Source organism: Chironomus tepperi, unplaced genomic scaffold (assembly GCF_022539635.2).
Source record: "Chironomus tepperi strain 1889 unplaced genomic scaffold, CSIRO-AGI_Ctep_v1 contig_93, whole genome shotgun sequence".
In the NCBI taxonomy this organism is placed as follows: Eukaryota; Metazoa; Arthropoda; class Insecta; order Diptera; family Chironomidae; genus Chironomus; species Chironomus tepperi.
The window spans coordinates 15,185-40,840 of record NW_027226215.1 but is presented as its reverse complement, the minus strand read 5'-3'; the positions used below and the strand labels follow the sequence as shown (position 1 = coordinate 40,840).

The 25,656-nt window shown below is 32.6% G+C and overlaps 3 protein-coding genes and 1 pseudogene across 3 annotated transcripts; 2 read left to right on the top strand and 2 right to left on the bottom strand.

The window, feature by feature from the left end:
- Window positions 1-415: 415 nt before the first annotated feature.
- On the bottom strand, window positions 416-5,484 carry LOC139086970 (putative fatty acyl-CoA reductase CG5065). Its single transcript, XM_070635635.1, has 7 exons — window positions 5,378-5,484; window positions 3,794-3,954; window positions 2,413-3,122; window positions 2,092-2,331; window positions 1,873-2,004; window positions 669-794; window positions 416-603 (listed from the first exon to the last, which is right to left on the bottom strand). The coding sequence occupies exons 1-7, from the start codon at window positions 5,412-5,414 to the stop codon at window positions 471-473; spliced, it is 1,539 nt and encodes a 512-aa protein (XP_070491736.1). The 5' UTR covers window positions 5,415-5,484; the 3' UTR covers window positions 416-470.
- Window positions 5,485-5,526: 42 nt separating this feature from the next.
- Window positions 5,527-9,817, bottom strand: LOC139086898 (putative fatty acyl-CoA reductase CG5065; annotated as a pseudogene).
- A 6,912-nt stretch (window positions 9,818-16,729) lies between these two features.
- LOC139086967 (UDP-glycosyltransferase UGT4-like) lies at window positions 16,730-18,598 on the top strand. The gene has a single exon (XM_070635632.1). The coding sequence runs from the start codon at window positions 16,779-16,781 to the stop codon at window positions 18,372-18,374; it is 1,596 nt and encodes a 531-aa protein (XP_070491733.1). The 5' UTR covers window positions 16,730-16,778; the 3' UTR covers window positions 18,375-18,598.
- A 186-nt stretch (window positions 18,599-18,784) lies between these two features.
- On the top strand, window positions 18,785-19,707 carry LOC139087069 (PSME3-interacting protein-like). The gene is made up of 4 exons (XM_070635764.1): window positions 18,785-18,898; window positions 18,950-19,194; window positions 19,252-19,419; window positions 19,637-19,707. Exons 1-4 carry the CDS (start codon window positions 18,817-18,819, stop codon window positions 19,649-19,651), a joined length of 510 nt encoding a protein of 169 aa, XP_070491865.1. The 5' UTR covers window positions 18,785-18,816; the 3' UTR covers window positions 19,652-19,707.
- Window positions 19,708-25,656: the final 5,949 nt, after the last annotated feature.

The window sequence follows — 25,656 nt, the reverse complement described above, 5'->3', positions numbered from 1 at the left end:
TGATTGCACTTTTGCAAGCCTTCGGTACTTAAAAATTATAAAATTCAAGCCCATTATGAAATATCACAACATTTTTTTCATTACATTATTGTTAGCTGTTGCGAAATTATTGATGAGCTTTTATATCAAAAATGGTAATGTTAATGTACATATTGACTTATTAATTAATTGTTTGATGCCCTTTTCAATTATTGACGTCTTTTAAAAATGCATTTGTATAAAATTTTTGTTTTAATGTTTGAAGTGAGCTTCGATGACTATTTTTTATTATAGAAAAAAATTGTGGCCAATGGTGAGGAATAGATCAATCACATTTTTATCAATTTTGTCAATTTCAGATTGACGACGAACGACGAATTTTTGATAGTCTCGGATCGAGACTACAACTTGAGACTGACAAGTCTTGGATTCTGCCTCGAGAACCCCACATCCATTGGTCATGACTGCTAAAGTTTGACTGAATAATATCATTAATTGTGGAAAATTCCACTAACGATGTCTAAAACACCATAATTAGGATCCCAGATTCCTGAATAAACTAAAATCTTTTTGAACACCCAATAGAAGAAAAGATATTTGACAAGTTTATCAATTACGTATTGTCTAAAATATAAGAAATAGAAATTATTAGTATTGGAGTATAAATTTATGAATTTTGATAAACTTACATTTTTAACAATCTTTTAGCTTTTGGGACAGTTGAGAGAGGATCTTTGAGACAATAAACACGTCCTCCGATAATTGCTTGACGAACCATTTGCTCACTATCGATTTGTCGGGAATCCACAAAGAACCTAGAAATGCAACAAATATTTTAGTTATGTTTTATTCCCGGAAGGTACGCGGCGTAGAATTGACTGGAAATAAGGATTCAGACCTACATTAGGCTTCAGGCTTTAGACTAGATTTAATAAAATTCTGGCACATACTGGCACTAAAATTTTCGGCCACTACTACACCGTGTTCTTCTCAGGATTGTAAAATCAACTAGATTCCCGGAAGCACACGACAAAGAAATGGTCAAAAATCCGAGTGTGAATCTAACCCAGTCAGATTCAATGAAATTCGGCCTCAGACCAGAGTCAAATCGGTCTTAGCGACAGATTTTCAGTCATTTATACGCAGAATGCTTTTTGGGAATATTTTATCATAAAAAATTTATATTCATTTGCTTATTTTGTGCCAGACAAGCGCATCGCATCAGCAGTCAAAACACTTTCTCCGTCAATGAAACTGTTGTGCATGATCGCAATCGCAAAAAATAACTTGCATAAATTAACATTTTTATAGAAGATTTACATTTTTCTTGAGTTGCGCGTCGTTTTATTGGCCATTAGGTCAACATTTGCTCTGAATGAATAGAAAAGCACATTATTGTCTGAATTGTTACTTTGAGACTTGTGCTTGGTAATTTTATGGGTATTTTAGTTAAAATAATTTCAGAAATTCGAGATGCTTAAGTATCTTCTTAATTGCAAATCTGAGATTATCTTAGCTTTTGTTTTGTAACTCTTGAAAAATATCATGTGAAGAATTATTAAGCTAATTATCATTACATTGGACACGAAGCAATTTAAATTTTATAAAGACTATTAGCATTAATTCAATATTTTGATATTCGTGCTAGCTTTATGTAAGCTAAATTATGGCATAGTACCAGAGCTGGAAGTCGACTCGAATTGTGTCTGAAGTTGAGTCGTCTTACGTTGAATTTTCGATATCAAATCCGAAACGACTTCGAGTTCTGGTTCAGACGAACAATCCATACTTCTAATAATCATCTCATAAAAGACAATTCAACAGTTCAATTCCATACAGCATGCCCATAATGCCAATTCTAAGTTGTACATTCAAGATCAAAGCTCTACTTACATATCATACTCTTCCTTTGACTGTATTTCCACAAGATCTCTAAAATTATTCGATCTAAAGTTCCAATTGTTCATTGTGAAACACTTAAGGACATCCATTCCAATCGCAATCTTCTTTTGCACATGTATCATGCTAAAATTAAAGTGACAAAGATATAAAAATAGCATTAACCTTCACACATTCCTTATTGATAATTTTGATATAAAGTTGTCAACCTACAATCTTTTCTGTCCAAAAATTAACAGCAGAAAGTCAATGAATATAGCTGGTATCCATTGAAATAGAATGATATTTATCAGATAATAGAATTTATTCAACGTCAATGTCACATTTGGATACCACAAGCTGACTGAACATGGAGTTTCATCTTTCATTGCAACCGACAGATCGAAAAACCTTCCGTAAGTCATTCTCACGAGTTCATGCATTGTCACATTAAAAACTGGAATTTCTTTCGACCTTAATTGTGGTATAAAATAAAAGAAAAAAGAAAGGGAAAAATGAAATTTAAGTGCTGATTGCATAACAGACGTTGTTTACTTCGTCGGCTGTGTACAGAGCTTCTTAACAATCATGATAAGTCCATTTATTGCAAGGTCGACAGGTATTGATTCGAAATTGGCTTCCTTATTCAACAAAATGCATCTTAGTGCGCCTTTTCCACTTGCCATAATAACACCAGGAGGTCCATTAAGTGAGTCAACCCATCCAGGTATTGGTTCTTGATATGATGGGGTTACAATGCTTGGTCGGACTATGCAGGCTGGTAAATTACTCTTTTCAAACTCATTTCGGACTAAAATTTCTGCAAGACGCTTTGTGTATGTGTATGTGTTGGGATGTACTCCTAGAAGATCTTTTTGGATTGTTGCCATTGCATCCTCTGACAACCATCCAGCTAGATTTATCAAGTCAAGTGGCTCATGTGGAAAATCATTGACTTTCTCCTCTAAAACATCAAACTCAACATTACAAAATGCTGTTGATGTGTGAACCATTTGGATGAGATTCTTAATTCTTTTAGAAACATCCACTACATTTTTAGTTCCAGTTAAATTCATGATAATATTCGGTTTCAATGTTGCTTCAAGCTTGAGTGAAGCTGCTAAATGGAAGACTATTTCTGTATTTTCAAGTATATGATTTAAATGTTCGTCACTCAATCCTAAATTTGGTTGTGTTATTTCACCCCAAACTGGGAAGATCTTTTGCAATATATCGGGGTTTGTGTCCATGATTCTTTTGAATAGCTGTTTGAAGGATATTGATAAAGATTTATTATTAGAGATTGTAATAAAATTTTGAATTAAATTTAATTATGTCAATATCAGAGTTGGCAGAACTTTGACAGTCCGGCCTCCACAATGGAGTCTTGTGCAGGACAGACTCTACTATGAAGGTCGAGCAGTCAAAGTCCTGCCAAATCATATCAACACATAAGATGATCAATTGATGAATCAAGATATTTCAGAAGTTCTTTCGGGATGTTTATTAGGAATCATAATGTAAGTGTTGGGGAATTGTATGGTATGTCAGTCTAACTCATATGAGCACGGTTACATGGTATTGCAATGTGATCACCACTCCATATGAGTATACTTATTTTCTTTTAGGGCCACTTGATTTTACTTTAGACGACAGTTAAGTAATTATAGAAATGTTGCATCAAATTTGAGTCACATAAAACATTCATTTATAGCCATTTTGAAACCACAAGTCTCTAAGTCTATGAGAACTACGAATGGATTCTTTCCCTAACTTGTGTTACTAGGCTGCTTCATTACTTTCATATATGCTCAATCCCGAGTATTTACATTTGTTCACTTGTATCATCCTTAATATCCGAAAAACTTTGAATAATTTCGTCATTTTATCACCAAGAAAACATTCCAATTTAATTCACGAAAATTCAATTACTTACAGGCAATTTTGAGAACTCATCAACCCTTTCTTTTCCAGTCTTCCCGCGCTTCGGACGCATCAAAATAATTATTTCCTTTAGATCCGAACATGAGTACAGCAACTTCTCAATCAACACTTTACCCATAAATCCACTTGCACCCGTAATAAAGATTGTCTTATCTTTATAAAATTTTTGAACTGAATTTAATTCCTTCATCTTGAACAGACAATCAAGTTAACAGTTTCGCGACTAAAAGTATAATGTACAAAGCTTTTGTCTTGTAAAAGAGTTTAAGTGATGGAAATAATTTTTTTTTTCGTATAAAAATTCAATCTTTTGTTTACTAGAGAGAAGGCTTATGAAACGTGTTTCTATTTGTGGTAGCGAGCTTGAATGTAAGTACACATGAAGTTTATTTTGGTAATGTATTTTGAACGAAATTAAATACAGTGAGGGAGGGAAAGTAGTTTGGATTAGTTTCTGTCTTTAGCGCATTTTTTTAATGAAATTGGTGTTGAATGGGCTTGGAATTGTGTGGAAACTGGATTTTTTTAATTTCTACCAAAAATACATACAAAGAATACCTGAATAATTTTTGGAATTCTCATAGAGAATCACACAGCTTTGACCTTCTTCCCAAACAGTACAAAAATGTGGTAAGGCATCATCACATCGCCATATTGCGACGCAAATTAAAGGTAAGACGCAAAGGATCTGACGGCACCGTGACAGCTAAATGCGATTCGCCGCATAGTGCTGCTAAGGCTCGTCCCCATTTTACATAACCAAATGACTCATTAATGATGAACTTTGCAACCATTTCAATCAAAAACCTCATCAACTCCTTAATTTTGTGTCAATTTTCACGGTCAATAAAGTCATTCACATAACATCCTCAAGAGAAAGCCTTACTAAGTTAGTTTCATTGACAAAGTTCATTCACAAAAGACTATGCAAATTTGTAAAAATTAATGCAAATTCCTAACATCTTCCTAAATAGGAGGCTTGACCGTTCAAACTATTCAATGTCAATATTAACAATCATCAGCCAGGCCATTCAGTCCGACAAAATAAAATCAATAAATGTTTATGAATATATTGGATTGATCACATAAGAAGAAAGAAAGTAAAAATAAGTAATATTGTGTACGTAATATTGTTGGAATTACAGCACGCGATTGCTGAGAGTGGATTTGAAAAGTACATACAGACATGAAATGGAGAGACAACTGTTGGAAAGTAAGAGTTGTAATTCAATTGCGTCACGGAAATAGTAAATAATGTTATTGTAGTTGTCAGGCTGATTTGATGTTTTGATTTGTTGGGTTGACTGGATTTTTGAATTTTAGTATAGGATTTAACGTCTGTTGATGTGGAATTGGGATAAGTTTTGATGGAATGCATTACGAAATGACTAACCGGCAAATCCAGAAAAAGCCAGCAGTGATTGAAAATAAAGATTGATTGAGGATGAAAGTGAAGTTTGGTAACATTGTCGACTGGTATTTCTTGAATTAAAGCTAAGTTGTCCCGAGCAGTACAGAAGTCGCTAAGATATCGCATTGTTTTCACGTTAACGGCAGAATGTGATGGTAGGCTTACGGGACCGTGACAGCTGCTTTTGGTTTTTATACACCATTCTTTACATTTCCGACAAAATTAGCGAATTTTGCAGATTTTCACTATGTTTATTGAATATTATCACCAAAATGCAGCAGTTCATAAAGCACAACACAACAAATTCATCTAAATAGTCTTCACGTAATTAAAATTTCATCTTTATTAACTTTTTAATTAAATACAAAATAATTAACGCAATCTACAAATACATAAGATAAGATAAAGTGTTAAACTTTTGTGATGAAATAGAAAATAAATAACAAAGCAAAAGTTAAAATTAAGAAGACGCTAATAAAAGAAAATTGTAATTTCAAGATCACAACACCATGGTAAGTAATTACGTCATGACAAAATGAGACTACAGTTGGACTATAGTAAATGTGGGAAAATACTAAAATAAGTCCAACTTGTTTACGTTGTTGTAAATTTGGTTGTAAAATGATCATTAACTCTATGTATGAATACAGTCGCGTGATCCAGCAGACCGGAATATGTAAGAATTGTCTTTATCACCCAGTAGAAGAAGAAGATTTTGCACATGGAATCGATCACCCACAAACTGGAGGAATTTTTGTAGATGTCATGAAAAATAAAAGATGGGTATGGTTAATAATGAATTATGCTAAGAACAATTTAAAATGCAGAGCTCTATTGAGTCCGTACTACTCGGAATTTGGAGTCCGAATCTGGTCAGACGAATTTGGTCTGAATCTCAGATTCTGCCAAACCTGGTTGATATCGAACTCTGATTTCAATATTTACTTACGTGTACATAGTAATTTTTGCGCTACGAAGAGTTTTTATTGAATCTCTGGCACAATAACGTCGAATTCCCATCGACGAATCCAACATGTATTTATCATTGTTTCCGACATTTCTTCCGTCGACGAGGAACCTAATGTTGAAAATTAAAGTTTATAGTATTTTAATTAGATTTGTACATATTTTAACAGTTTTGCAAACTTTACGCAAAAATGAAAATATTCAAATTTTAATTAACTTTCTTTAATTATACTAAAGTGCTTCACATTAAACTACTCAACTAGGAAGCATCTAAAAACAACAGTATAACCAATTATGAATCTTGAAATGAAAAATAGCTTGTGCTAGCGATTAAAAGCTAACAGAAGGCCACTTGTTTTTGAAGATGAAGGTATGAAATATTTTTGGACATATTTTCCATAAATTGCACCAATTTCCAAATTAACAGTTGATATTGAATTTATTTTTATCATTGAATCATCTAACGTTGACTATCTTCATGGTTAATGCGTCATTTCATAGAAATGAAATTAGCGATCACTGTCTGATTACAGAACAACGAACATCTTTCGCAAATGAACAATTGAATTTCTATTGTTTAAATCGCATTTACCATTCCTTTCCTCTTCCTTAACGTAATAAGTGAACGACTAATTTGAAAAATTATTGCCAATTCCAAAATTTCTCGAATATACGAATATTTTGTTCCGTTGAATGAACTCAAAGCACATAACAAAACTTATCATCAATTCATTAGATTGTTTATACATAAACTGACCTATCCTAACAATTTACTTGAAGCAAACGATTTTGATATGCACTATAAACTTTTTTCAAAAGCAAATTTAAATTCATTCAGTATCTTGATTTTTTATTGCGGATTAATGAGACTTTTTATGCGGTTGTAAAATCTACGAAAACAAACATTCAAGTTAATAGGTTTTAGATCTGTATCATTCAACTTGAATGAATGAAAAATAAACTTTGATCGAACGATTTAATACTGTCGATAGATTTATTTTTAAGTCTGACGATTTGGATTTATATTTAGAGATTTATTTCTAAGTCGGTGGAATTTATTTTTAAAGTTTTGAGCTTAGTGCAATGAATGAAAAAGTTTTTTGAATGATTTTTGTTTGAATTTTCAAGACAAAATGAAAATTTAACTTAAACAAGAGTTTGATTGTGATTTTTACAAATCTTTCAAATCCAAAGTCGTAAAATTGCGATTTTTTAATTTAAATTTAAATTTTGAAAATGTTACAAAATTTAAACCGGAATCAATTTTTCTTGGAAACCATTAATGAACAATTCAAAGAGATTTTACATTGTTTAATAACTAAGACTTTAATTTAATAATAAAGGTAATTAAATAAGTCCATTAATGATTAAAATTCAATAAATGTGAAAATTTTTGCAAAAATTGCCTAATTTCTTCAATTAATTGTCCATTTATTTTTTAGCAATTTGCATCTTATTTATAAACTTAGTCAAATGATTACTCAATGATTTGAAAGTAAAAATACATTTGCATGTAAGGCATGTTAAAAATTCACAACCTCCATGAAATGAAACACTTAAGAAGATGCATCAGTTGCATCACTTTCCAAAAATCGGCTAAGACGTGTGTATCATTCAATTCAATAAGAAGAAATGAATTTCAGGTAATGTCGCAAAAATTGTAAATGTTAAAATTATCATCCTTGCAAGGTCTTGTGTCAATAATTTTGAATAAACTGTTTTAAATTAGAATACTGTTTCAATTTTGACAAAGGCAAAGCTTGAAGATATTTCATTTCATCCACTATTAATCTAAATGACTAGATTGACTTTTGATACATTTTAAGTTCTTAATTTGTCAAGTAATTTTTTAAAATTAATAATTAAGTCTCTATTACTTACATTTCCCATTCTTCTCTATCCTGTATTCCTACTAGTCCAATATAATTCTTAGACTTAAAATGCCAATCGTTCATTGTGAAAAATTCCAAAGCATCCATTCCTTGAGATATTTTCTTCTGAACTTTAACCATACTAAAAGTTACAAATTAATCAAAATCAAGTTTCAGGACATTTAACAGAAACATTTGACTTACAATCGAGGTTGCCGAAATATAAACATCAAAAAGTCAATAAAGTACGCAGGAATCCATTGGAACAGAAAGACATTGATAGCATAATACAGTTTACTTTGTGTAATTCTTGTATTAGGATACCACATAACTTGCGAGAATGGAATGTCAAATTTTAGTTTCTCTCCTTGCTCAAAGATGTAGCCATATGTGACTTTGGAGCTCTCGTGAGCCGTGATGTTACAAACTGGAATTTCTTTTGGTCTACAAAGAAAAGATAAAAAATTGTTTATTTTTATTGATGAACCGGTTTTATCACGCTTACTTTTCAGTGTCTGTTCCGAGTTTTTTGGCGAACATTAATAATCCATTGCATGCCATATCCACAGGTATTGCCTCAAAATGTGCATCAGGATTAACTAGAATTGTTCTTAAGAACACCTTTTCCTGCAGCAACTGTAATGCCTGGTGGTCCATTCAATGAATCAACCCATCCTATAGAAAAATCCATGAAATCAAGGTTGCAAACATAAAAACATATCAAAACTCACCAATAACTGGTTCCCAGAAGCTCGGGGTCACAATACTAGGTCGAACAATACAGAGTGGTAGCTTGCTTTCATTAAACTCATCGCGGACTAAAATCTCAGCTAATCTTTTGGTATAAGTGTAAGTATTTGGATGGAAAGAAAGAATTTCAGGCTGAACTTTTGCCATTGCTGATTCACTCATCCATTCAGCCATTCTTATAATGTCCTTTGGACGATGTGGAAAATCATAAACCTTTTCATCAACAACAGCATGATCGACATTACAGAAAGCTGTTGATGTGTGAACCATTAATAACAGATTCTTCGTCATTTTAGCTACGTCAATGACGTTCTGTGTTCCTGTAAGATTCATAAGTACATTTGGACGGAGAGTAGCTTCAAGTTTTAAAGATGCAGCCAAATGGAAAATTATCTCAGATCGCTCAATGACGTATTTTAAGTCTTCTTCACTGAGTCCTAAGTGTGGCAATGATATCTCGCCATTGACTATGGTAATCTTGTTCATCATCTCTGGTTTCTCCTCGACTGTTCGACGGAAACACTAGAATTAAGGTTATAGAGAAATGTTAAGGTTTAAATTCAATTGAAGGCAATTTATGCTGTGCACTAATCAAGGATTGATCCAGCAGTCGAAGTCAAATTGAGTTTGACCTATTATGTTGACTTCGACTTCTGGATTAAGCTTGTTTTGCTAGGCAAAATGCTTCGTAGCTTAGTTCGTTCTCAAGTTTTTAACAAAATTGAAGATTTAAGTCTCTTATCACAAATCACTTACTGGCAACTTAGCAAAATCATCTCTTCTTTGGTTCACTGACTTTCCCCGCTTTGGTCTCATAAGGACAATTATTTCCTTCACTTCCGAACATGAATACAGCAACTTCTCAATCAACACTTTTCCCATAAATCCACTTCCTCCCGTAATAAAGATCGTCTTGTCCTTATAAAACCTTTGGACCGAATTGAGCTCTGACATTTTCCTATCTGGATTATTATTTTTTTGTCAAATATTAAAACTTGCGAATCGTTCAAGTGTTAAATGTCTAATGATGCTTCAAAGACATCTTCTAAGATGAGAGAGAAATGAGACAAACTTTTTTGTGGATCAAAACAAACAAAACCGGTTGAACTTGATAATTTGCATGATTTGAGAGATGTTACAGCATGAAAAGTGAGTCTGTTTTTTTACGAGCTTAAGTCTAGCAATCAAATGTTTTTTATCTCAGAAGACAACGACCTTTGTGTGAACCGGAAAAGTCACTTTATTTGCATACAAAAGCAAGAGTGTTTCACAACTTATGCAGGCTTAAGAAATGGTTATTGAGGTCACTAAAGAGATCAAAAGTTCGTTTAATCTGCAATCTTATTCCACGCATAAGTTATACAATTTGTGAAAGCAGCATTGTTTAGAATAGAGAATAGAATGAATTGTTGGGTTTGCTAGATAGCAAAGAAGCACTGCGATCATCGATCTGTTGTACTATCCCATTGTTGCTAGTTTAAAATTCCAGTGTCCTTGATAAAGCCAACTATATCTACATAGCGTTGTTTACATATCATCTCAATACCGATTTGCTCGTAATTAAAATGCTTAACTCTTTGCCGACGTAGTGTCCTACATTTACATAGAATATGAACAATGCTTTCCTCGTCTTTACTGCAAAACCTGCAAGATTTATCATTAGTTAAATTCATCTTAAAAAGAAAACTGTTGATACTCATGTGTCCTGTTAGAGCACCTATTAAGATGCTTAAGTCTTTCCTTGACAGTATAAGGGCATCTGATATTTTGTTTTTATTCTTTGGACCAATTAGACTTTTTGCTGTATTTGCCCCTTCGTGTGTGTTCCATATCCTAAAGTGCTGTCTTGACAGCCATTCCTGAATTTCCATTTTTAGGATTTTAAATCGATAGTGTACTGTCAGATCATGTGACTCCTTCATAGCAGCTTCCTTAGCCAATCGATCAGCCTCCTCATTGCCTACTACTCCACTGTGACCCGGTATCCATCTAAGGATTACCTCATTTTCAATACCTAAAGCTGATAAACTGGACATGCAGTTCAGTATCGTTTTTGATTTCACTTCTTGTTTACTTAAAGACATTAGAGCAGACTGACTGTCTGTAAGAAAACATAGCCTTTTACCTTTTAACTTCAAATCTAGACAGTACTTAGCACAAACACCAATTGCTAGTACTTCTGCCTGAAAGACAGAAGCATGATCTTGCAATTTGTAGGATAACGTAAAGTTTAGATCTTTGCTGAACAACCCAATTCCAACCCCATTCCCCGATTTTGATGCATCGGTAAACACAAATTGGTAGTTTTCGTCAGTCAAGTCATTAGATGTATTCTCAATAAAGTCTGATTCCATCACCTTAAATGATTTGTTAAAAACAAAATTGGACGCTAAATGATCAGATTCTAGCGTATACAAGTTTACTCCTCTAAGAAAATGATTTAGCTCCATGTGACCTGTGAAAATCCAGTTATACACCCATAAATTGTTAATCACGAGTTTACTTGCGCTTGTCTGAGCTTTGGCCTCAATTCTAAAACGTAGAGGTGGAAGCTCAAGCATTCTGTCTAGAGCCACCTTAGGCGTAGTCTTCCATGCGCCAGTAATTGCTATTTCCGCTATTCTTTGCAGTTTCTCAATTTTCTGAGAAGCTGTTATCTGTTTCATTTTGTGCCACCAGACAACACATCCATATGATATTCTTGGTAGTATGATTTGCTCATATAACCAATACATCATGTTAGGCTTTAAACCCCAATTTTTTCCAACTATAGTTCTACATGCCCAAAAAGATTTCATAACCTTGTTAACAATAAAATCAACATGCAAGTTCCAGGTTAACTTCCAGTCCAAATAAATACCTAGATATTTAGCCTCATAACTGAATTCAATTCTTTGCCCATACATTGTTGGACAACTTAAATCAAGTTTACGCTTTGTGGTGAATGGTATCACCGTGGTTTTTGCTGGATTAACAGACAGTCCAACCTTGTCACAAAAATTTTGTACAATATTTAGAGACCTTTGAAAAATATCCAGCACCGTGCTGGTAAATTTTCCTTTGACTAGAATAAAAATATCGTCTGCATAACCTTGAGCAAAGATACCACCAGACTCATTAAGTTCTACTAATAAATCATCTATGACTAATGACCACAAGATGCAAGACAGGTTGCCACCTTGCGGTGTACCACGACCAACTCTTATAAAAACTACTTCTCCATTAAGAGATGCCTGCACAATTCTGTTTCTTAGCATGTTGTCGATCCAATTTATAACAGTGTCGGGGACACCCCTTCTATGTAGGGCTCTGGTAATAATATCAAAGCGAGTGTTATCAAAAGCTCCTTCAATGTCGACCAGCCCCCCTAACATGAAATCCTTGTCAATGAATCCCTTCTCAATTCTTGACACTATACTATGTAAAGCAGCATCCGTTGATTTTCCCGGTTGATAAGCGTATTGATATTTTGATAAAGGATAATTAGTCAAAATTTCATCCCTTATATAACGATCAACGATCTTTTCTAAAACTTTCAAAAGAAAGGACATGAGACTGATGGGCCTAAACGACTTAGCTTCCGCGTAAGTATTTTTGCCTGGCTTAGGAATAAAAACGACCTTAACTTTTCTCCATAATTTGGGAATGTATCCTGTTTCTAAGCTAAACCTGAATAAATTGACCATGAAGGTCATCAATTGAGCCAAACCTTTCTGTAATAAAACTGGGAAAATGCCATCCTCCCCCGCAGATTTAAAAGGCTTCAGAGACCCTACTGCCCATCCTATCTTTTCCTCTGTGATAATATTGCTCGGCAGAAAATCATCATTCGACCAATTTATTTTTTCTTCATTGGCATTTTCTGAACTATCAATAATAACAGAGCCCGGAAAATGCGTATTCAATAACAACTGAAGACTTTCACTGCTACTGTGTGTGAAAGAACCGTCAGTCTTTTTTAGAGCCCCAATTGTTGTGCTTAGATTTCTTTTAGCCATTAATTTATGAATTCTCGCACATTCTTCATAACTTTCAATTTCGTCACATTTATTTTTCCAGGAGTTGAAAGCTGCTTCCTTTACAGCTTTGCTGTAGTTATTTAAAAGCTCTTTGTAACCAGACTTTAAAGAAGCAGACTCTATACTCATACCTAGCCTAACTAGTTTCCTACTTTGATTCCATTTTTTCCTTACTAATTTCCTCATTTTACTTAATTCTTCATTATACCAGTTGTTTTTTCCAAACTTAAAAGGCTTACTAATTTTACAATTATTCTCGTATGCTTTAATTATGGCTTCATTTAGTTTGCAAGAGAGAATCTCAGCTTCTCTTTGAGTTGAAATTCTCGGTTCTAAACTTTGCAAATTGCTGATTAAGCTGCCCTTATAACCTATCCAGTCCGTGTTTCTCGGATTACGAAAAATCTCTCCTTCACCCACGAATGATTCCACTTCAAAGTTAATATACCTATGATCTGAAAGAGATGGCTCTTCCGAGACCTTCCAATTTCTGATTAAATTACTTGCCGCCCTGTTTGAGAAAGTGATGTCAATCACTTCTTCTCTGATACTATTTCCAAAGGTGGGAGCATTACCTTCATTTAAAATAATTAGTTCTTTAACAAGAACAAAGTCCAGGATGCTATCACCCCTCTTAATAGTGTCACTACTACCCCATATTACATTGTGTGCATTGGCGTCACATCCAACAATAAAATTCAACCTATTTGTGCAGCAAAAATCAACTAAATTGACAATATTGGGACTAGGAGGATCTGAGGTCGCATCGTATGGGAAATACCCGCTACAAAAAACGATATCCGCTTCACCCCCTTCTTGTCTTTATAAGTTATCTTTACTGCAACTTCGTCATTTGTCGTAAACTGATGTAACATGAAAAACTTTAAGTTCTTACTAAGCAAAATGCAGGATCTCACCTTGCCGTTATTCTGATTATAAAGAACCTTGCCATTTTGAGTGTGAAAATTGACAGTATTGTCCTTCATGTAAGGCTCTTGAATGAGTACTATATCAAAAAGGCCCTTATCAAAGTTCTTACTTAATTCTAAAGTGGCAGCTTTTGAGTGCTGCAGATTAGCTTGGCATACTTTCATTAATAATTAAACCAATAAATTAAATATGCGGGACCTTCACCATGTAATGTCATAAATATCTGAAATAACAATTTAAAATTATGTTTTTTTGAACTAAAAATTTCCGTTGTATATTCCATGCTTATTTTTATTCAGAAATGCTATAAAACAGCAAATTCAGATTGCAAGGTATTGGCAAAGCCGCCCTAGCAACTGGAATCATCTTCATTAGTTAATTCTTCTACTACTTCAAAGTCAAAGCATTGTTTAACTTATGAGCTTGTAAATTTCTCATAAAAGTTACATGCTGTCCACAAAGTATTTTTGTTTTGTTTCGGTAGATTTAAAGCACTTTTGTTTACGTCAATAAAGCGGTATGAAGTCTTGTCTACCCACAACTTAATAAGACAACTGCTGAGACATTTATCTGCACTACATTCTTGTAATATTGACACTAATATGTTGACAAGTCAAGAATCTAGAAAACAATACAATTAATCCACTTCTCAGCATGTTCAATTTAAAAGGCGCCAATTTGTCAAAAATGTTTGTTCTGTCTATAATGATTGATTTAATTTGTGCATTAACATGGCATTAATTGATCAATTTTAATCAAGTCTGCGATTTTTGTTTACTAATTGACTCACGAAAAATGAGTAATTAATTTTTAAATGGAAAATCAACAAGGATCGTAAAATGCTGACTTGCAATAACGTTGGAAATCAATCAATGAGTTTACTCTTTTTCGTGAAAATTATTTTATGAATAGAGTTCAATTAACATGGTGTAGCAGGTAGTGTGGTGTCTGAGCAGAATGGAATCTGGGGTATCAAGTCATATATAAGTAGACGAATCTGCTAATGCGAGAATGAGGCCTATGTGACCGAGTGGTTAGGTAACATATCCGATATCTGTATCAATTTTCTTTGAGTACCTTGGTTTGATTCCTACCGAAGATCGAACTCTCAATCTATTATATATAGAGTGTGTTCGGTATGACAAGGGTTCACACAACATAATGCATGGAAACCACTGACATGATTGATTGCTCCTCAATATCTGCTCATACTAACCAATAAAACCATTCATTATATCCATCCCACAACAAACTTATTCACAATCACGACTTCCAGTTACTTCCCTTCTAAACATAATCTCAAATCATCATCGATCGAAAAACCAATAAATTGCATTATTTTTATTATTTAAATAAAAATCATTCGATAACAATAGAGTGGTATAAATTCTTTATTATTGCTGCTTGCCTGCCTACAAAACTCAATTTCATCGCTCAAAAGTGTAGGCGCGAGCGTGCCGAAACGCATAATTGAGCATCTCAATCACGTATAATGATTGATTTAATAATTAAATTTACTGAATGAGTTTCATAAAAATTGAACGGCAACACAACCTTCGGTCAGAATTATGTAAATCCTCAATTGAGAGTCATGGCATGAATGCATTTAAAGGTATTAGCTTCCTGATAAAATTTAAGTTGTCATAAAAGTACCTCATGAATAAATTTCATTATTAATGTACATTAACGAACGTATATACATGATGTGGATTAAATGGCTTGACTAATGTGATGATATATTGAATGACAGATATGCCAAGTAATTAGTAGGGTAAATATAAATATGTGTGTAGGAGATGCATAGCAAGCAACATAATTGCATTTGAACAATACCTTTTTTTCAGCATTAAACAACCATCAACAGATTATTGTAGATTTTTAATGCACCCTTTTCTCATAATAAATTGTCATTCAGCCTGACATACACAAAATTAATTCCTCTATTATTATTGGAAATGTGAAATGGGTTGGAAGAACTATCGGTGATGAATTTTGGTTTTGAGGCGCTTTTTTTGAGTTTAAAATGAATTTTGTTAATAATATTAATTTTAGAAGTTTATCTTTTGGGTTTAAATGATCCTATCTAGATCCAGTTCTTAATAGCAGTTCTTTAATAGCTAATTCTAGGTCTATAGTTTGAAATTTACTATGAATTTTAAATTAAACATAGTCAACTTTGAGTTTTTCTGCTAGTAACTTTATTTACTCGTCAAAATTAGTATAGAACGATAATCAAGCAGCTTAGTTTGGCTCTTGAAATTGTGAAATTGTAATTTAGAACTTCTTACGGATTTTATTTCTTTTCAATAATGTTTATTCTTTCGAGTTCAAAAACAGACTGAACATAAAATGAACCTTTGTTTGAAAAGGGGTTTTCAACTATGTCTAAATCAAACTAACCATTCAGACAGCCTGTCTCTTTGCCAATATTAAAACGAACTCGACAAACATCTTCAAAATCTTCAGTCCATGCAAAACTAGAGTAGAGCACAAGAGAAACAGAACCAAAATGAAAAATATCAATTTTCGAGTGAAAGTAATTTATTGAAAATATTTTTGTGCAGGTGCAACATGTTTCCCTATTGTTATATTCAAATGTATGAAATATAGTCATTGGTGCACTTTTGCACTGAATATAATGGAATATAAAATGAAGTTGATAATAATAGAGAAGAACTGAAAATAATAAAAATGATTTGTCGTCCTACACATGTCTTGTCATGCATTCAGTTTTCAGATGATTTCATTTGATATTTTATTTATGGTTTCATTCATTCTGTTTGTATGACTGGGATTAATATTTATGAAGGTTTTTGTGTTGTGGATGTTGCATATGCTGCATAAATACACACATATTTTGATGAAGTTGACAATTCAATTTAATAAAAAATCAAAAATAAAAATTAAGTAGCATTTTATTGATAACGATAAGCTTATCAAATGCTGATATTGATTCTACTAACACGTACGGAATATATTATTGATAAATGTTCAGTTTAGAAGGAAACGTGGAAGAATTAAAAAGTTGTGATGTGGAAATTTTTATTAATTTATCTCCTGTCAACTGCAAATATCATCAATGGAGCTAATATCCTTGCAATATTTCCAGTTCCAACACTATGGCATCAAAAAGTATACAGAACATTAACAGAAGCACTTGAAGATCGTGGACATAAATTGACAATTGTATCGACAGATCCACAACTTGGTCGGGATCATAGAAACACAACAGAAATTGACATGCATTTTTCCCATGAACTTCTCAAGAAAGCAATCTTCTCGATGAGCACAAAGGAAGTAAAAACTGAATTAGATTCACTGTCTGAATGGTACAACTTTGAGTTTGAGATACTCGAAAAGCAATTTCAAAGTGAAGATGTTCAATATCTTTTAAGAAATAGCGATGAGAAATTCGATGCAGTAATTGTGGAACATGTTGGACATACTCCATGGTATGCACTTGCTGAATATTTTAATGCACCACTTATTGGCATTTCAGCAACAGAAGTTACATTAGAATATCATGAAGCAATGGGAAATAATGCAAATCCAATAAGAGATCCGGATGTTTTACTTCCTACGACAAATCAATTGACGTTCCAAGAGAGATTTAATGCATGGCATTTCTATATATTTTACAATTTCTACTACAAGAATAAATTCCATACGAAATTTGATGAATTAATTAAGAAATTTATGCCAAACATTAAATCAAGTTCACAAGAATTGAAAGAGAAGACTGACTTGTTATTAATCAATACTCATCCAGCCATGCAATATGTACGTCCAATGGTACCGACAACAATTCAAATAGGATTTATGCATGTTCAGCCACCGAAAGAAATTGAAGATGGAGCATTAAAAACATTCCTTGATCAATCTGATAAGTCTATAATTTACATGAGTTTTGGATCAGCTATTAAGTCATCAGATTTACAAGAGTCATTTGTTCGTACGTTCAAAAATGTATTCAAATCTCTACCGTATAATGTAATTTGGATATGGGAATTGGACGAGATGACAGATAAACCAGATAATGTATTCATTACACCATGGGTGCCTCAAGCCGATTTGTTAGCACATCCCAAAATCAAATTATTCATTACACATGGTGGACAGCTTTCTGTTGAAGAATCTATTGATAGAGGCGTACCAATGGTTGTTATTCCATTTTTTGGTGATCAAGGTGCAAATGGTATAAGGATACAAAATTTAAATGTTGGGGTTTTGTTGAATATTCAATTTTTGGATGAAAAGAACTTACGGCAAGCTATTGACGAAGCTATGCATGGACATTGTAAGGATAATGTTTTGAATTTACAAAGCTTCATTCAGGACGAGCCAATGAGACCTGTTGATAAGGCTGTTTGGTGGGTCGAGTATGTAATTAAGCACAATGGAACAAAACATTTGGAATACAATGGAAAGAAAATTCCATTTTGGACTAAATACATGCTTGATTTTGTGTTAATCGGTATTGTTATACTCCATTGTATTATATGGATTATTAAATTGTTGCTTGGAGCTGCTTTTGAGAAAATTAAGGCTCCTGTTATGAAGAGAATAATGAGAAAGAATGAAAATCCAATAGCCAAGAAGATAAAAAAGAAAAAGAAGGAAAATTAAGTAATAACTGTTGTCGACATTTATTGCTTATCAGTTATTATGAGATAACTTATCAAATTAAGGTGTTACTAAATGTTACTGACCTTTCTCAATTGTTTTGATGAGCAACTACAGTTATTTCTCGATTTGAACAATGTAAACGACTTTTTTGATTTTGAATTTTCAAAGCTGCTGAGTAACCACTGATCCGCTGAATAAAGAAATTTAATTTTTATACTTTTTAACTCATTTGACTTTACTTTCTTATAGAATTTTGATAAATTTCAGGCTAATAGTGTTTAATATCCTCAATCAACGACAATGTAGGCTCGATTTCTGCTTAAAAAATGATAAAATCTGCAATATAAAATTTAACGAACTTAAGAAATTTAAATTTTCCGCTGAATATTTATTGAGTGAAAAAAATTTTCATGCAAATTTTCACATTTAATTAATTATCAAAATGAGCTTTACTAAAAGAGATATAGAGAAGTTAATACGTGAAGATGATTGGAAGAAAGCCTTAAATGTCAATAAGTTTGAAGGTAAGCAGTTATACATTGAATTGATCAAAATTTTTAAAGGAATTTTTTCAGAAACCAAATCTGAAGATTTAAGGCCACTGAAGTTGCGACTTAAAGAACAACAAGAAATTAAGGCACAAGCATGGAAGGAATCATTTAAATCAATAGTCGGTATTGATGAAGAAGATGCAGATCATTTGAAAAACGTGTCAGAAATGAAATTGATGATTGAAAAGCAAATAAAGGAACAAGATTCTCTAGAAATTGAGAATTTCAGACGTCAATCAGCAAAAATAAAGGAAGAAGAAACAGCAGTAGTAAGCAGTTAGATATTTAAGAAGAGAATTCCATTTAAATATTTACACAATTTACAGAAACGCCATGAATTGTTTACGAAGCAGAAAGTAAATTCAAAGGATTCAAATTCAGTCAATAAACAGAAGTCGCTTTTACTGGCAGGAATAAAAAGGAAATCCGATGAATATAAACTGAATGCAAAACATTCAAAAGGTCCACAAGCTGATAAGTCGCAAGATAAGACGGTAAATAAATAAAATGTAGATTTTGTTGACAAAATTTGAATTAAATTGTAGTAAAGGTAATTAAATGACCTTAATTAATGAATTATAAATGACAGTTATATTCCTATAATAGTCTATAAATTACGTGAAAATACTGACCATTACATTATTATACTTTCCACTCGACTGAATCATAAAGTCATGCGAATGTCAGCTAAATCACAAATTTATTCCCCAGGATACTATTGCTTAGTAGCTGACATTCCGAAAATTATTAACAACATAAAATTTACCATAATCAAAAGCCCATAACACAAATTGCCACAATAAAAGTCAAATTGGCATGAATAAGTTGTCAAATATAACTTTCTCAATGAATGTCTTAGTGAATTTATTGCCGCAATATTCAGAGTCGTAGCATCCAATTTATGGACATAAAATTAATTTTATGGCATAATCGATGAAATAATTTTAACTATTAAACTGAATTATTAAATTATTATTTGATGCCACTGAGGTCTTCACAGTAGGATGTACAATTGTACTGTAATAACAATAAGGAACGGATAAACACAACATCAAGAATAACAAATTCAATCGACTTATAACATAAATTTCATTATTTGATTCATAATTTAGTATAACTGGATATGCTCAATGCAAAAAAGAATAATAAATGTATTTATTATAATGAGCTTATGAGCTGCACTTAAAAGATTAGTTAACAATTAGCAAAAAATGGAATTTATCTCGGTAATATCAATTCTTTATGGAAATTACTTGTTTATTTTTCGATTGTATGGAAGTGAACAAGATACAGTGAGTATCAGTTGTAAACCAGCGCTTGGTAATGGAAACCACAAATTACAGTAAAACCAAATCCGCGCTGTTGTAATCCTTAAATGAAATACTTTTAGACCATTTATGGATAACAAAGAAATGTTGAACGTTATGCAGCACTATGCATTTAAGGAACAGAGGTGATTAGTTACATGTTGACACTAGACGATGTGCTGCGTGATGGACCTAAAATCGTAAGAATTCGGAACTTCCCACCAACTAAACATAACGTATTTATGCTGGATAAAAGCATTTGGAAGTCTTCTTCACTGTACCATACAAACTAAATGTACCACGTGTGTGTGAAGTACGTCGGTCCATGTTCGAATTTCGAACTGAAACTTCGCATGTTTAAAGACACTTTTACGACACTTTTCGACAACAAATTAGTTTTTTTCGACACCCCGTAGTTTTCGAGATATGGAGTGGTCAATTTTGGGCAAAAAGGCAGGCGTACTTCACGTTTTAAGTCGGTCTTTTTTCTAAATAACAATTATTACTGACATGTTATATATCAAAATAATAGTAAATTTTACGACTATTTTCGACACGTAAACAGAATTTTAATAGGATGTCCTATTGCAGAGTTATGGCCTGTCAAGTGACTAGGCAGACTCACAAGGTCCACTCAGAACATTTTTTATCGACACTTTTCGACACAATTTTTAATTAACTTCTGTTATTACTTTTCTATTGTAATTTGATCTAATAAATCCAAATCCGAAGAGATCTTTTCAATCGGACCATTGGTCGATGAGTTATAGCCTGTCAAGTGACTAGGCAGACTAAGAAGGTCCACTCAGAACATTTTTTATCGACACTTTTCGACACAATTTTTAATTAACTTCTGTTATTACTTTTCTATTGTAATTTGATCTAATAAATCCAAATCCGAAGAGATCTTTTCAATCGGACCATTGGTCGATGAGTTATAGCCTGTCAAGTGACTAGGCAGACTCACAAGGTCCACTCAGAACATTTTTTATCGACACTTTTCGACACAATTTTTAATTAACTTCTGTTATTACTTTTCTATTGTAGTTTTGTTTAATTAACTCAAATCCGAAGAGATTTTCAAAATTCGATTATTAGTTGTCGAGATATGGCTTAGTAAGTTCTGATTACTACATCACACCGACGTACCAAGAAATTTTTAAGAAGCTTTTTTTTTGAGCTACCGCTCAAAAATCTTAATTCAAAAGTTTTTCAATAATTTATATGATTAAGGATATTAAAATATATTTATGACTAAGCGGTGTAAGTCAAATTTCGGAAAATTTTGTTTTAGGGAGCCCCCCTTCTGGGTACGCCCCTAGGCTTAGACACTAATTTTTAAGTGTTATTTTACATAAGTATTTTAAATTTTTCGATTTATAATTTTTCTGTTCAAAATTAATTTTCTAAAATTTTTCAAAATAATTTGTTGAAAATTGAGATTTGAATCTCAGTTGTTATTGTTATTTTTAGGCAATATTTGAAAAAATTTCTAAGGAAAAAAAAATTTTATTCATTATTACAAAAACGAAAAATAATTAACAAATCAATCCTAATTTGACAATCTTCAAAACTTTGCTTTTTTTTAAACAAAATAATATTTAGAAAAAATGGAATTATAGTTTTGATTTTTCTTGTAAAAGTTTGAAAACAAGAATTACCTGAGATAATTTTTGCCAATTTTGCCCAAAAATAACAATAACAACTGAGATTCAAATCTCAATTTTCAACAAATTATTTTGAAAAATTTTAGAAAATTAATTTTGAACAGAAAAATTATAAATCGGAAAATTTAAAATACTTATGTAAAATAACACTTAAAAATTAGTGTCTAAGTCTAGGGGCGTACCCAGAAGGGGGTCTTTAGAGGTATAGGGCTCCCTAAAACAAAATTTTCCGAAATTTGACTTACACCGCTTAGTCATAAATATATTTTAATATTCTTAATCATATAAATTATTGAAAAACTTTTGAATTAAGATTTTTGAGCGGCAGCTCAAAAAAAAGCTTCTTAAAAATTTCTTGGTACGTCGGTGTGATGTAGTAATCAGAACTTACTAAGCCATATCTCGACAACTAATAATCGAATTTTGAAAATCTCTTCGGATTTGAGTTAATTAAACAAAACTACAATAGAAAAGTAATAACAGAAGTTAATTAAAAATTGTGTCGAAAAGTGTCGATAAAAAATGTTCTGAGTGGACCTTGTGAGTCTGCCTAGTCACTTGACAGGCTATAACTCATCGACCAATGGTCCGATTGAAAAGATCTCTTCGGATTTGGATTTATTAGATCAAATTACAATAGAAAAGTAATAACAGAAGTTAATTAAAAATTGTGTCGAAAAGTGTCGATAAAAAATGTTCTGAGTGGACCTTCTTAGTCTGCCTAGTCACTTGACAGGCTATATCTCGACAACTAATAATCGAATTTTGAAAATCTCTTCAAATTTGAATTTATCAGATCAAATTACAATAGAAAAGTAATAACAGAAGTTAATTAAAAATTGTGTCGAAAAGTGTCGATAAAAAATGTTCTGAGTGGACCTTGTGAGTCTGCCTAGTCACTTGACAGGCCATAACTCTGCAATAGGACATCCTATTAAAATTCTGTTTACGTGTCGAAAATAGTCGTAAAATTTACTATTATTTTGATATATAACATGTCAGTAATAATTGTTATTTAGAAAAAAGACCGACTTAAAACGTGAAGTACGCCTGCCTTTTTGCCCAAAATTGACCACTCCATATCTCGAAAACTACGGGGTGTCGAAAAAACTAATTTGTTGTCGAAAAGTGTCGTAAAAGTGTCTTTAAACATGCGAAGTTTCAGTTCGAAATTCAAACATGGACCGACGTACTTCACACACACATGTACCACAGTTACTGAATCTGTTAGCCAACATTGTAACAGAAAACGATGTCATTCCTAGTCCAAAAGTTATCATCCTCAAGCATAAATCCCAAATACTTCATCCAAAACTCAACACTTCCTCAGGATATATAAAGTAATAGCCAAATCTGCACTTAATATCACAACATCACATAAAATATGCGCCACAAAGGAAGGATGCAAGTAGATACGAAAAGCATGGAGCCTTAACATGATTATAGTCTCATTCATTGTGCATTCATTATGGCATTCAAAAGCGAAGAAATTACAGCTCACGATGAGCATAAAATTCATATATTCCGAAAAAAAAGAAGTCATTAATGAATAGTCCCAGTGAGAATTTTCAGCAATGCATTATAATGGCATATCTTTTAAAAGCGGATTTCCATTTCACATCATGAAAAACTGAAATATGTTGCTCATATTATCATTTCCACAAGTGAGAAAGACTACATATTTGCATATTACATTTTTTTCATCCTGGCAATGCTTAACACTAGCTTGACGTTTCATAAGGGAAGGAAGAAAATGAGTTGAGGGAATGGAAAAATGACTATGAGCTGCCATATTGAAGTGCAAATCTATTTTTTACTTTACTGTACAATATCATCCATGCGACATTCATTTTTTATGATTATAGTTCATACTACATGCTACATATGTACAAACTACAGGTAGAAGCGATGCAGTACAAAAAACTACCAATAAATATTGAACAAATGATTCTCTTTATGCAGAGCGAAATAAATTGTGAATGTGCATAATGTAAAAAAAGGGAAGAAATGGAGAAATGAGACGACTAAGTGGACGATGCAATTTCAATTGAATCATAATTTATGTTCAATTCATATGCAATTTTTACTGCCGATTCTCTTGACTCTTTTTTTGTGAGTTTCCTCTGGAGAGTTGGGTTGGTTTATGTGTGATGTCATGTCAGTTTGATTCAGGATGATAAAGGGGATTATGATTATGAATTAGGAAGATTGATGACTGTTTTCTTCCTCTTCTTCTTCTTTGCTGGCCTTACAGATCAAGTGTGATCCATGGCCATCCTCAGTCGGCACCTGAAGCTGGCTCTATCGCTTGCTACCGCTTGCCAATTACCAATTCCAAATGTGACACTATCTCTATCGACAGTTTCTTTCCATGAGTTCTTTGGCCTATCACGTGATCTCTTGCCATCTAAAAATGACTAATGATATAGAATTTGTCAATATGCTGGGTGTGCTCCAATAAAATTTAAGATTTCAGTTTGACACTAGGTAACAACTGTGTGTCCGAGTGAAAAACTGTTGTCCCCGTAGTATGGGAGCACAGACCCATCATTTGAGTTTATGCTCATGCTTGAATTGTTCAAACTGCGTTCCATTCAATTCAAGACACTCGAATCACAAACTATCTCTCATCCTATATACAACAGATTGTACCCTAATGTTAATCATTAAACGTCTCCAAAAACCCATAAAAACACCCAAAAATAATAAATAGAGCAAACAAAACATTAACAGTACATTATCATTAAATCAACAAAATAGCCATAACGTATGTACAGTCCCAAGTGCTTTTTAATACAAGCATTGTCAAACCTAACGATTGCTATCATGCAAAAAGATAATCCAATTTTTCCTTCATCTTCTTACATTTTATAGGAAGAATTTCTTTATTGTTATGTCTCATACATGAATTCATGAGATCTATAAAACTAAGTAATTCGTGATGTCTTTTTAAATAGATTCTCAAGATAATGATCATAAAAATTAATGTAATAATCATTATGAATATCAAAATTTAACATCCTGACTTCATTAAAACATTAATTACAATGGAAACTAAATTCTATAATTATTGTTAAACAAAATTACATCAATTAGGCATTCATTCATAAAACTATCGTGCAGAATAAGTCAAATGATGTATAAATTTCCATTAAATAACTTCCAAGTACATTGTAGATGGTCGTTTGTTCAATAGATAGCTTAAAATTTTCACTAAAAGTCCATTTAAAAGGATTTATTGCATGAACGCCTCTTCGATTATTCAAATGGATTACCATACCCAGTAAGAAAATTTAGTCTTAAAGCTACTGGACATTTTCACGCGCATTACTCGCGGAATCATCAACAGCTTAAGTAAAACATTTGTATGGTTTTTACGATCATAGTAAGTGTGTTACTTAACTTCTTTTCATCACATTTTCTCTCATCGCGCACATTCAGATTAATTCCCAATTGGGACATACGAGACACTCATGTAACGCACTAAATCAAAAATGATTATCTTTAACACATTTTCGAGAAGAGCTGTGAATCAAAATAAGGAGAGGATCGGAGCGTGTTAGAAGTTTTCGTTCATATCTAGGATAATAATCAGAACATCACAACCCTCGCATTACTTATTCCATAAAAATATAAAGAGTCAAGCTTCAACTACGATTTATGACCATCGTCGACAATTTCATCTCCATTTTTTTTTTTTGTGTTCTCGGACGAGAAAATATTTTTTTTTCTCTTCCTTTCCTCAGTTCTGTTATAT